The 13,419-nt window shown below is 40.5% G+C and overlaps 1 protein-coding gene across 1 annotated transcript in view; it reads right to left on the reverse strand.

Annotated features, from left to right (window-relative positions):
• The window catches only part of PKP2 (plakophilin 2), an 84,600-nt gene extending 73,443 nt beyond the window's left edge, over positions 1-11,157 (reverse strand). The window contains exon 1 of the mRNA XM_060024573.1: positions 10,909-11,157. Within this exon, the coding sequence (XP_059880556.1) occupies positions 10,909-11,122 (214 nt within the window). The 5' untranslated portion in view covers positions 11,123-11,157. The remainder of the gene's footprint in view (positions 1-10,908) is intronic.
• Between the last annotated feature and the right edge of the window lie 2,262 nt (positions 11,158-13,419).

Here is a 13,419-nt window from a genome sequence, read left to right on the forward strand (position 1 = left end):
TCTTTTAGAAATCAGAGGAAAAAATAAAATACTCAACTCTTGCAGGATTGAGAGACTTGTGAAAGATGTTGGGAATAAAACAACACAGGTAGACCCTTTCCAGTACAATTGGAACATAGCAACATACTTTTCCAATAAATTGTTATAGAGTCTAACTGACAATACTTTCACAAGTTATTTTGAGGTAGAGGCGGAATGAAGAGTGTTGTTGCCAGAGAGCTAAAAAGTATGAATCCATCTCAAATTATGTTTGTATATGTGTGTTACTTCCTGGAGCCAAATAATCTGGCTGGTAAACAAGTTTCAGGCCTCAAGGGCTCCTGGCGGAGGCAGGTGCAGGCTTGTAACTGTCACCCTAAAGACCAAGAGAGTTGAGTCAAGCCAGTCTTCTCCTGTTTCCAGGGGCCTGATTTCTTCTCAAGGGTTAGCAAAAGGTCAGGCAGCTCCTTAATTTTTAACTTCAATGACAGAGGATGCCTGGAACCTGGACATTGAATAAGGGAAAGGAATCTTCCGTCCGACCCCAGAGCAAAAGCTGTGAGAGGCTTAAGTAGTAGCTCTCAATGCCTGCCTGAGGCTCCTGCTGAGGCTGCCCAGGCTGTCGGTAGTCCCCAACTAGGGCCCCACTGTTCCTTCTCTCACCCCCACCCCCACCCCAGGCTATCAGGGAGGCAGGGCTGCAAGGGTCCTGCTGGTGTGGGAAGGGAGGCTAAATGTTTAGTTTACATTCTTTAACTCACGTTGTTGCTGAGGCTGCTAAGGCATTTTAAAGCAACTCCTTACATTTCAATACTACTTTTCTTTAAGGAGCTCAAATTATTTTATTTTTCAATACTTTGTGATGCAGAGTTAGCTATTGGCATGTCCCTTAAAAAAGAGGGAAACAAATTACTTGCTTCAAATTGTGAAGAGATTTAATATCGGGTTTGAACTCTGGGCTCATCCTTTCCACTGATCTCTACTATTTGACTGCACTGTGGCTCTTCTGAAATTGCCATTTATCAAAACCCTGGAGAGATTATTATTATCAGAGTTTTTTTTTTAATGAGAACCAAAAACAGTTATTCTCTTTCCTCTAGAACCTTTACCTGGGCAACTCCAAATACTCTGTAAAAGTTCTTTATTTGCTGACATAAATCCTTAAAAGGAAGCTTCTCCTTCAGTTTTCAGATGAAAGAATTGAGACCCATTTACTGGTTCCCAAAATAACTACAAGGTAGTTGGTAACAGGGAATAAAACCAGATTAGATCTTTAAACCACAGACACTCTTCCTGTTCAAGGAAAGTTGTGACTCCTGATAGTCAACCTGCAGGATGGCTCAATAGATGGTTTCTCTAGTTAAAACGCCAATCTTAAACGACAAATAACGCAGATTAATTTGCCTAGGCAGTCGTTGAGTTTGAGATCAGTATAGTGGATTAATGAATTAGCAGCTGTGTTCTAAGATTTTAAAGAAATTTTAAACTGGGTAGAATTAAAAAATAAATATTAATCAGAATGGAAACTAACCTCTTTAAGGCAAGTCATTATTTTCTGTTCAATTGGAGAATAAAACAAATAATAATATGACAGTTAAACATATAAAATAACTCAGCCATGCCCTTCTCCAAAAACAGAAGTAAGAAAGCAACAAAAACATATTATATACACAGGCACATACTGCTTTAAATAAATCCAACATAAAAATCCATATTTTCTAACATGGAAAATTAGAGCATGACTATATTTCAAAGGGCTTGCTTACATCACAGAAGTATGTGGGTATCTTCCCTAAGCTGAAGAAATCTGTGGACTTGGTCTGGAGCCTCCAACTCTACTCCTTTCCGTGTGTCTGGACAAATCGCCTAGATTTATTTCCCATAATTCCACCTACTAACAGAGTTGCTGAGAGAGAGGTTTACCTGAGAAAGCATACATTCAAATACTTTTAAAATTGTAAAGCAACATGCAAAAATGAGATACGGTTTTAAAAAAGAATTTGGGTCACAAAATCTGTTTTCCACACATTTTCATGAATTAATCTGTTGTAGAAAGAGGGATAAACTAGTTTGCATGCTTTAATTTACACAGTGTTGTATCTAAAAGTTTTGATTCGGGTACTGAATTTGGCTTTTTCTGGTTATTTTTGATTGACCCAGACACTGAGGATGATCATTTTGTGGTTTTAACTAGTCATTCATTTCACTTACACGCTGCATAATGTGCTTTTGCTGTCTCCTAAAGAAGGCAATGATTTTTAGGGACTATTTCAAATTATTAATAATACTGACTCAGGCAACATTATCCACACCTTTTCTTCTAAGAACACTGTGGACATCTATGGAGCCCACTTTAAGGGAAATGCAGGACGCACTTACAGAACTCCATCCTCCTCAAATAACAAGCAATTCAGGTCAAAGCAATTGTGGGGGCAGGGTGGAAGGGTGAGAACGAGGGGGGTTGGTTTCGATGGAAGGATTCCAAATTGCTCAGAAGACTGCAGAGGTGCAGACCTCACGGGAAATGTAATTTTCTCTCTTTCCAATTCTGAATGTTAATCTGAATGATGTGATCCCTAAGCAGCTGTTCGTGGGAAAATATCTTGATTTCTGGTCATCTATGCAAGTGTTGTCCAAAATAATGAAATATTGTTAGGGTTAAAAATAGAAAATTAATTTCCATAATCAGTTCTTTGTAGCTTTTGTGACCAGCTTTATTACCCAATTGGTTAAATTTAATATAGTTATGAAATCAAATTGACAAGCCTCTATTGTGACTCCATTACCGGTATCTGGGCACGTTTAAAAATACAGCTTCCCTTATGGTAAGCAGATGATAGAGAGTTGCTAAACAAACAAACAAGACCTTTAAATAACCTGCTTATATTAGAGAGAAGAGAGTAGCATTCACATTCAGAGAAGCATCTTTTCTTTCAAGCATCTAGCACTCTCTGAGCGTAGGTGAAAAACTGATTTGGTTCACACTGGGCTTTAAAAGGAGAATGTGTAGAGATGGAGGTATAAGAAATTCCCGTGAAAACAGGTATGCATAGAAATCAGTATGTGTTCACTACCAGTACTGATTTAAATGCTACAATTTATTGTGCTCACAATCACAAGCAGTTGCCTTCACTGTGTGGATTCACAATGGTCTTTTTGATGGAAAGAGATTAGATTCTGGAAGTCTGAAAGCTCTGAAAGCTATCACTTTCTGGTATTTGGTCTTTTCACAGCAACCTCTGGGTAGCAACAGCTCTCTTTCTCCATATACCTTAAAAAGATTTAACTACGTGACCTCTTGAAACTTATCAGAAGGAATTTGTATAGCAATTCATATTTAAATGGATCCTTAAAATAATTTACTAACAAAAGTAGGTACTTAAAAGAAAACACAAAATATGTAAGGACCCATCAAGAACCATACAACAGGACTCCTTTGCCTGTGTGGGCATATAACATAGAATTCATTTTCCTGGACTTAACATTAAAAAAAATATATTTCTTTTATCTTCTTCTGTTTTTACTTTCTAAGAAAAATGATCAGATATTCACACAAACCGCAATTCTACAACCTTGTGTGCAACTCAGGTAAGCACTTGCTCAGGCTGGAAGAGGAGCGGAATTTGTTGGCTTAAAAAACTATAGTGAAAAATTGTTTTAAAGCAGACCAAAGCCTAATAATGTTTTGCATTATTGAAAAATTAACAAAAAATGTGCAGTGCTGTAACTTACCAGTTAAGAAAGCTCACATAATCAACCATGAGGAACAACTCAGTGTACTGAGTGTACAGTTGGAAAGTACTGGCTATGAGTGGAATAAAGTGGAATATGCCAGGAGTCGGTGTTGGTAGTACAGTGGTGAGCAGAGCTGGCTTCAAAGAAAGTTGAATATGCCAGGGACAGACCAACAATCCTAGCAAAAGGTCCACACACTCCATGTGCCACTGTGTCACTAAGTCAATGGCTATCACCCACTAATAATATACTAACTAGCCACCAGAAGTCCTTATTTTTCAGGAGCCTCTTATGCAGTTTATGATATCAGTTTATGACATTTTGGGGGTAATCCTCAAATTACTGCTCTAGATAACCACAAAACACATATTTAAAAGGCCCTTAAAAAAAAAAAGGCCCTTTTATACTGCAGGTGTCTATATCATGTATTTTGTTTGAGTAGCCAGAATATGTGATCATAAAATTTGTGATTATAAACTGGTAACTTAGCACACTAGTAAAGCACTAAGTTGGTACACCCTGGAGGTTTCTAAATCTATATGAATTCCTATAATTTATCACCTTACTTTGGCATTCTTGCCAATTCATTTTCTGAGATACCTCATAATGATCACTTGTAAAACTTTAGAACCACAATGACAAATAGCACATTATACTCACAGTGATACAACTAATAGTCAAAAAAGATGAATTTAAAGAACGTTTTGCTTTAAAAACTTGCTATAGGTTTTTGTAATGACTCAAGACATGATATTTCCACTGCCCCTCACTTGACAGTACTAACCTCTTCTCTCCCAACTGATACATAACCGCTGTCCCTTCTTTAAATTCACCAAATCTGCCAAATGTATTTTCAGAAAACCCCTGCATTTTTTCATGTTTTTCCCCTACTGAAACATCTTGTGCGCATCACAGTGATCAAATCTTTAACTTGGATCAGGATGGATGAGGGACGGCTGCCTATACAGGGGCACAACTGAACTGAGTTTTGAGTGGCGTTTAAGAGTTAACCCAGCCAAAAGAAGGGAGAGGCGAGTGAGGGCAGTAGGGGGTAGGGATAGGAATCGAGCAAGATAAATCGCTGGTGTTTGGTTGGGTGTGGGAGTAGTGGTGATAGGACCCAGTTTGAGAAGATGCAGGCATGGAGAACTTGGAATGCCATGCTGAATAAGAATTTCACTCCTATAGAGAACAGCAAGAGACCGAAGTAATTTAAATCAGGAAATGATGTGCTGAGATTTTAGAAAGTTTACTACCTAGGTGAGGAATGAATTGGAGTGAGGCCAGATTTACCTTCTTGATATAAAGAATCACATACTTTACTACCATTTCTGGCACAGTCCTTCATCAGCACCTCACAAGTTAATGGTTGATTAGTCAATATTTCCTTGTACATTAAAAATATCCTAGTTATACACATTCAGTTTGCACTTAATCCTTCAGGCCTACATTTATCCTGTGGATTACCACAGTGGAGCCAAAATGTGAAGATGATAGTTGCATGTATGCTTTTGTCTTGGAGTGGATGGAAGGTGCTCAAATATTTCCTACTGTTTCTCTGTCATTCTGGGAATATAGAGAGAAAAAAAATTTTCCCCCAAATGCAGGCAGACGCTAAGTGATTAGAAAAGATGACTATGTTCGTCGTGGCAAGGTTGATTCTACATCTGCATAATATATATTTACTGTCATTCTCTTATCTGTATGGCTTGTGTTTTATCTGCAATATTTTGGTATTCTATAAGTTCCTATGATCTGTCAAGAAAAGTTTCCATTTATTTTCCTCCTTCAAAGAAAAAGGTAATCAAGATACAATAATTCGGATGTGATCCTTCTCACCCGTATCCTGTGAACATATTAGTGAGATTTAAGATAAAGTGGGAATAATTTATTAAGCTTCTAATGAGCAGTATTTTCTTCTGGATATCAAGGAATTGCAGAACTTTGATTATGATGCTTTGGCCAATTAATATTGTTAAGCCTAAAGCTGATTACTCCAAGAAAACAAATATGTGAATTCTTTTAATGGTAATGGTGAGCTGTGTTTTCAAATGCTCAAGATTCTTTTTTCTAAATATGCCTTTTCATTTAAGTCTACATATTGATTGGGCTCCCCAGCTCATCTTTAAGCACTTAAGAATAGAGCAACTGTTTTTACGTCCTATATCCAATCACCATTAATGGCATAACACAAAATATACACAATAGATTTTTCAATCATTCTATTATAAGAAGACCTGAAATTCTGCTTATTGTTCTTATATTAATAAGTCAGGGGAGTGAGATGGCTCACTCTAGCACAAAGATTAAGTTTTCTACTAATTGTGTCTATTCCCACTTGCAACACTCCTTTTACTGTTTACTTCCCTAGAAGGAGTATGCTATTTATGTCTTCATACATTTGTGTACTGGCACAAAATAGTTGGAGTCCAACATTTATCTCAGAATTGTATAACTTAAAATTCTTGAATGTCATCTGAGATAGTATCAAATGATCTTATTACAGACAATATTAATCAAGTCTGACATATAAATTCCAGAGGTTTTAGCAGCATATTTGTTATACATTATTATCATAGATAGGTTGTCAATAATATGCTTGCTCTCAGAAAAGAAAAAAATTAAGCTTTTAATAATTTCTATTGATCAGACCAGAAATTCAATGAGTGTAAAATTAATGTTGACTATTTGAAGATAAAATAAAGTAAATATGTATGACCTTATTTTAACACATAGGGGAAACATTTAAAGCTGATATCCAAAACAATTAGGAGAATAAGCCAATGTGAACAACAAATACCTAGAATATCTAATTCAAGTAAGCTGTTCCCATGACTGGAACTTACTAACACAGGGCGTAAATAACATTAATGCAGTCTTTTAAAAAGCCTAAGTGAACAGCTGTTTTCTCTTAAGGAAATTTCTTGCACCTTATCTGGGACACATAGAGCAATGTACTTTTATAATCAAACACTGTTAATACTTCCATTGATTCTGAAGCACCCCTACTCACGCCTTCACTCAAGACCTTATCCATAAAAGATGTGTTTTCACCATTTCTAGGGGAGGGGAGTTAATTTTTTTGTAATCACCATGTTGTTAACATTCTATTTCCTTTGACTTATTATAATCAGAAGAATTTCTAAAAAAAAAAAAAGGCACTTTTTTTTTAAGTCATTGCAATTGATCTGCTAGACACTGGCAGACAAGGAAGTACATTAAATCATGTAGCACTACTGACATTTTACAATCACAGCAGCATGGCCATGTCCCTGCCACCCCACCATCTAACTTTTTTTCCTTCTCTCTTGATTTCTCCTGCTTTCTAAATGACCAGTCGCCTCGCTTCCAGAATTGCTTCATTCCTGGCATTCCTTTTTTTGGCAACAAATAATTCATACAGGATTTAAACAATGTCTAACTCCCCCCCACCCCACCCTGGGCCTCTGCCCCACAAATAATACCTATTAATTGCCTTTTTTGCTACCTTAGCCAATTTTCAGTCTTTTCTCCAAAATTCTTTCTAATTACAGATATTCAAAATATCTTGGCCAGGAAAACCATTTCAGCATGCCTTTGGCTGATTTCCAGAGAAGCTGCAAATTTTATTAGGATATTGTTCATTGTGTTTTATACGTATCGTATACATACAATAATTTAAAGCATGACTTTCTTCCTTACCCAGGCACCCAAGGGGGAACTGTTGTAATAAGTAAAGTAGTAGTACTTTCAAAGTAAATGTAATAAATAGAATATGGACACTAAAAATTCTTCCCTTTGCTAATACTGTACTTGCAATTCTTAAATGTCTTCTATGTGACTTTTATAAAAGAATTTTTTAAATTTCCTACAATACAGACTCATCTCACAGTGCTGCTATACACCTCTGTTCCACACACCACCACCCCCCCGCCCCCCACTCCCCCGTCCCCAAGAGTTACAGCCAATTTTAAAATGTTCAACACAATCTAAAATAACAAAAGTTAGAGTAATTTACAATGAAAACCATTCACTTATATAAAGGCATTAGAGAGAAGTTGACAGCTTAAAGACCCTTGCAGGGTATTTATCAACAAATCAGTCACATTTATCTCATCCCTGTTTTCAGCATATTATCTGCTGCCTCAATCTTACAGGTATGTCAACAATTCAGAATTCTCCAGGTCCCTGGAGCTAACAGCAGTTAACACCAGGGTCATTTCTTCCCGGAATTTATGTTGATACAGGATTCTTTCCAGGCCAGCACTGTTTCAACAACTGCCTGTCTGTTTCAACTTTAGAGACAGGATAGTAATACGGAAATAATAAAAACAATACTCACAACCATTAGGAGCCCCCAAACCTTTTCAAAGAACTTTAATTAAACAACATACACAAATCACCCCTGGTAATTGTTCCATGGTGTGTTAACGCTAAATTCCTTTGAAGCTGATTTCCCCTTTGAGTCTCAGAAAGCTGAGGTTTAAAGTAAATAGGTGTTGTTTGTTGCCTTATCTCTCTGCCTGGCTTGCACTTCTGTGTAGGCTGAGTGTATTTCAGCTTGTTGGGAAGCTCCTGTTGCAATAAAAATATTTCAAACACTTTGTTTCCTAGTTGGACTCAAGCAGTTGCCCTAAGCATTGGAGCAGAAGCATCATGACAGTGCCCTTTGTTCTATCTACGATATCAATTCTGTGAACTGTGTAATATTCCTGCTGTTCCCTCCTAGAATGCTCTTCCTCCAAACCCTTCCCTCTGTCCAATCCTACTGAATTTTTGAGACCTAAAATCCCAATTCCTCCAAGAAGCTTTTCAAAATTCCCTTCAGCTAGTAGTCTAACTCATTCTTCTAAACTCTATAATTCGTTGGCTCTTCTTCCTTTGGGTAGCTTACCATTTTTTATTTGATAACGCATTTTTTTAGAGAGAGCATTTTCCTTCTACAGACTTTGAACTCCTTGCTTTAAAGCAAGGAGAGTGTATGTTTAATTCAGCACCTGCATAGTGCCCTGCGTGAAGAACAGACTCACCTGATAGTTCCTGAATTCACCAAACAACATGAATGTGCCATTGTCAAGAGAACAAATCATGTGTGGGTTTGGGACTAAGCGTCCAATAAATATTGAGAGACTGACACATTCTTCATATGTGAAATGGATCTGCATATCTATCTCATATAATTGTTTTAAGGATATAATAAAATGCAAACATATTCTTGAACAGGGTCAGGCACATAGCAGATGCTCGGCAATGCTCCCTTTCCTTCTGTTCATTCCCTGCATTTATTGAATAGTTGATGTCTGGTTGCTCTTCTTAGCCAGCCATTCTCAGAAGGTAAGAAAGGATATTTCAGGTGCATCCCTTGTGTTCCCCTATGCAGAAGCAGCTAATTTGGTTTCAGTTTGGCACTGGACCTGCACAGACTAAAGGGGTGCAATGACTCCACTGGTCAAAAATTGACCTCAGTTGTCCTAGGGTCTTTAGTCGGACTCCTAAATGTAAATATACGTTCTTTTTTCCATGTGCTGTGGCAGTTCTATGTCACTGAGACCTCCCCACTCTCTCAGAACTATCTCAGTTTTATTTAAAGGAAAATGGGATGGGGGCTTAGAGAGGCTTAAGGGTTAATTAAAATCCCACTTTCTATTAATTACCAAAAAGCTTAACAATATAGCTGATGAGTAGTTTAAAAATTCAGGCTTGGGAGTTTAAGTACTACCAGTTTTGCTACTTACTACCTGTGGGAAATTGAGTGTTACTTAACTGCTTCGTTTCCTCATCTGTAAAATGGGGATTAAAGCACCCTACCTCACAAGTTTTTTTTTTTTCTGGAAACATAAGTAACATAATGAATGCAAACCACAGAGTTCAATTCTTGGCACATAGTAGGTACACAATTACATCAACTGTAATTATTAAACATCTCTTTACCTTTCAAGTATGTAAATATTGATTGCCTGATCCTTTAAAATTCTTTTACATAAATGTAAAACAATACAGCTTCGCAGGGTCTGCTGTTTTAAATCTCTGATCTGATCTGCAAGCATTTTTCTTTTTCCTAATGGGTTCTACATTTGCCATTTCTCAAGTTAACTTCCTAGAGAAACAGTTCAACATTGCAGGAAACAACTGATAACCCAACTTAACTGTTTAATTTCTTTCCTCTCGTTTCCATAATAAGCCTAGAACACTTTTATAATGAAAAAATAAATTAAACAACTAGTAAAAGAATTACTGAGTGGCTCTGATCATCTGACTTTTAGCAGGAGAGAAATGATATTTCACGTTCTCTAATTTTCACAACTGGTTTGCCATCTTCTTCCCCTTCCACCTCCTTTGACTATCAGTTACTAATATAGTGTTCTTTGTGTGTGTGTGTGTGTGTGTGTGTGTGTGTGTGTTGTTTTAACTCTGTTCACCTCCAAGTTTAATTTTTCGTAGGTACCAGCGCTGTGCTCACGAGTGCGTTGGCGGGGCGCAGCAAGGCCGGCGGGGCTGCTGCCGGCGGGGCCAAAGTCCCCTTCTTTCTCCTCCTCGTCACCCGTGGGGTGGGGTGATTGTTCCCCAGCCCAAACTCTCCTACCCAATCTTTTCACTTCCTAGATCAACCACTCGCTCAGTACACTGGGTGGAGTGCTCCGAAGTACCTGGGCGAAGCACCACAATCGCAATTTACAGGTTGTAGGAGCGCCACTGTTTTCAGGTTTTCTTTTTAAAAATATTTATGGAGGTCATAGATCCTTTAAAAATTTTTAGTAAAACCTAGGGGCGCTTTCTCCCAGAAAAATGATCATACCAAATTTCTGCAGAGAATTTCAAAGTATTTACAGACTGCCGGAGCCTCCAGATGAAGTCCCCTGGGGTGGGGGTGGGGGCGGGGGGGCCTAGGGGAATAGGTTAAGAAAGGGAATCTTGGACTGAATTCTTTTCATATATATATATATATAAACACTTAATATACGTAGATACATATACGACACATCTGAGTAAGAGTTTGTTTTTAAAAACAGTGCTTTCCCAAAGTAAGCTGGTCTGAGTCTGGAGGCGCGACAGATCGTACAAAGGGCCGGCGACCCACAGGTGGGCAGAACACCAGGTTCCGCACCCTCAGGAAGAAGCGAGTCGAAGCAAGTGGGCGCTGAGGGTGAGGGAGGGGGAGGGAAGGGATAAGGAGCAGGGTGGGGGCGGTACAGGGCACAGCGGGGCTCCACTCACCGTTGCCCACGAAACTGCGGCCCTTCCGGGCCAGGGTCTGCTGCACCTGCTCCTGGATCCGCAGGCTCTTGACCGCCTGGCCGCTGCTCCCCACTAGCTTCAGCTTGGCCTCGGAGGGCAAGGCCAGGCTGGAGCTGTCCAGCTGCCCCAGGATCTGCTGGCCCAGGACTGTACGGATGTAGCCGCACTCAGCTGAGGAGCCTAGAGCTGCCATGGGGCCGGAGCTGGCGACCAAGCCACGCGCCTGCCGCGAGACCTGCGGGCGAAGCTGCGGCGGAGCCCGGGGCACTGGTACGAGCCCCGCCCCGCCACGCCGGCCCCGCCTCCGGCCCCGCCTTCGCGCCGGTGAGAGGCCAGAGCTGCGGCGAGCGAGGCCTCGGGAATCCTGGCGCTGGGCCTTTGCCCGGGAGAGGGGGCGCGGCTCCAGCGCGGCAAGCGCAATCCGCCAGGGAGCTGGGCCGCGCGGGCCGCGCGCGCCGACACCTGACTAGTTGAACTCCTTGCAGGGAAACGGGAGAGGGGCGCGGTCCGCCCCAGGGCGTGCACACTCTCCGAGTCACCTCGGATCCTGTGGCCCGGGGCCGCGCACCGCTCTCTTTGCCTCGCCCGGCCTCGGCCCAGCCCTCGAAAAGGATGTGATTTCCGCTTGATTGCCTGGGCCGACCTCCAGGCACGTGCACCCTGGAGAGTCACTTCTGTTCTTGGGCTCGGGTTTGCCTCTGGGATCCGGGAGTGAGTAGTCTCTCTGGTTAGTCAGGCTCTGTCAGACTGTTCAAAACATTTCGTGGACCTGGGGTGAGAAGGGGCTATTTGGTCAGGCGGAAAAGGAAGTAGGAGGGAAATGTGCCAAGAAGATGTCTTGTGTAAAATAAAACATTTTAAAATTGTTTGTTTTGTTTTTCCTTTAGTACAGTTTCAGGGACTGTGTCCTTTTTTTGCACAGATGCCATCCCGTAAACCTATGTTTTTCCTCACTGAGAGTTTCTGTTTTCTCTTGTACATACTCAAATTGTACCCAGTACACTCTTGCTCACCCACTCCTCTCTTAGGAACACACGCACACAGAGAAACTCCAGTAAGAGAGCACACTTGCAATAGGTGATACTTTCTAACAGCCCTGCTAACGTTGATGAAGTCCTCTTTATGATAGGCTCTTTGTAGGGGTCCCATGGAAGGAGCCTCTGACTTTCAGTCCTATCTTCCACAACTTATACTTACCCGGCTATTAGTTATGTTTCACACTTAGTTGACTTCTGAGAACTTGAGAGCTAAGCTCAACAGAAAGAGTCCTTGACCTTAAAGTTTACAACAAAGCCACTCCATTCGTCCTGCTTTCCCTCTTTAGACTTGAGAAGCAGAAAGAAAACACCTACCCCTGGTATTAAGATAATCTTCCCTTTGATTGCTTGGGATTGTATGTCCACTTTCCCTCAAATCACTCAGTTATTGCAGAACCCCACTTATTCAGTGGCTGGAGAACACAGCTTCCCCTGTCCTCATTTTCCTACAGCATACCCTTCTATCTTCGCACACACACTTAATGCACAGGTATAAGGCCTTCCGGGGGTGAAGAGGAAATCAAGGGGCCCAAAGCCTGGACAGCTGGAGCGGTGATAGCTCTGCCACCCTTTGTCAGCTTAAGTGAAGCCATGTGGATGGTGGGTCTTGGATGCAATTCCTTCTATCCCTGCAGGACCAGTCTTGTGAAGAACTCAATTATATAGCCAGATGTAAACATCCAAACCTGGTGCTGAGATTCAACTGAAAAGAGAAGGGTGAACTGAAGGGGAAGTGATATAGAGACTTCCAACATCAAACTCCATTCCTGTTCCCTTCTTCTTCCTCTCCCCCCTCCCTACTCCCGGCCTCCTGTGGCAGCTCTGTGAATGCTGCTTTGAAAGACAATTTCAGTACCTGCCCCACAGGGTCAGCTGGGTCATTGTTTGTTTTTTGTGCCTGGAGAGCCATAACTTACAAGGTCAGCTCTGTTTCCATCTAGATCCTTCACCACGGGGGTGGAGAGGAATGTTTCTCATTTATTTATTTGATTGAGCCAAACTTCATTTACTTTTTTCCTCTCAAATTGATTTTTTTTCCAAGTGTGATGTTGTAACTGACTAGCCTAATAGCCTATTGAGCACGTAGACATCTTGGTATTGGGTAGTTGCATGATTTGACAGGATGGTTAAAAGCACAGCTTGTGAATGAGGCAGATCTGGGTTCAAATCTTAACTTGTCCTTTGTATACAGTGTGGCCTTAAGCAAGTTTCTTTACATTTTTAAGCCTCAATCCTCTTAACTGTAAAATGGGAGTAATAAAAATACCTACCATGAAGTGCTGCTGTGAGGATTAAATAAGTGGTTCATAAGAAACACCCAATGAATAATTGCTCAGTACTCTTTAACAAACATCCTCCTGAGATCCAGTTTTGGATTTCCTCACCTCCTTCAGGTCTCTGTTCATATGTCAACTTATCATTTGGATGAGATGCTTTCTCTCTCTCTCTCTTT

This window comes from Delphinus delphis, chromosome 11 (genome assembly GCF_949987515.2).
Source record: "Delphinus delphis chromosome 11, mDelDel1.2, whole genome shotgun sequence".
Taxonomy (NCBI): Eukaryota; Metazoa; Chordata; class Mammalia; order Artiodactyla; family Delphinidae; genus Delphinus; species Delphinus delphis.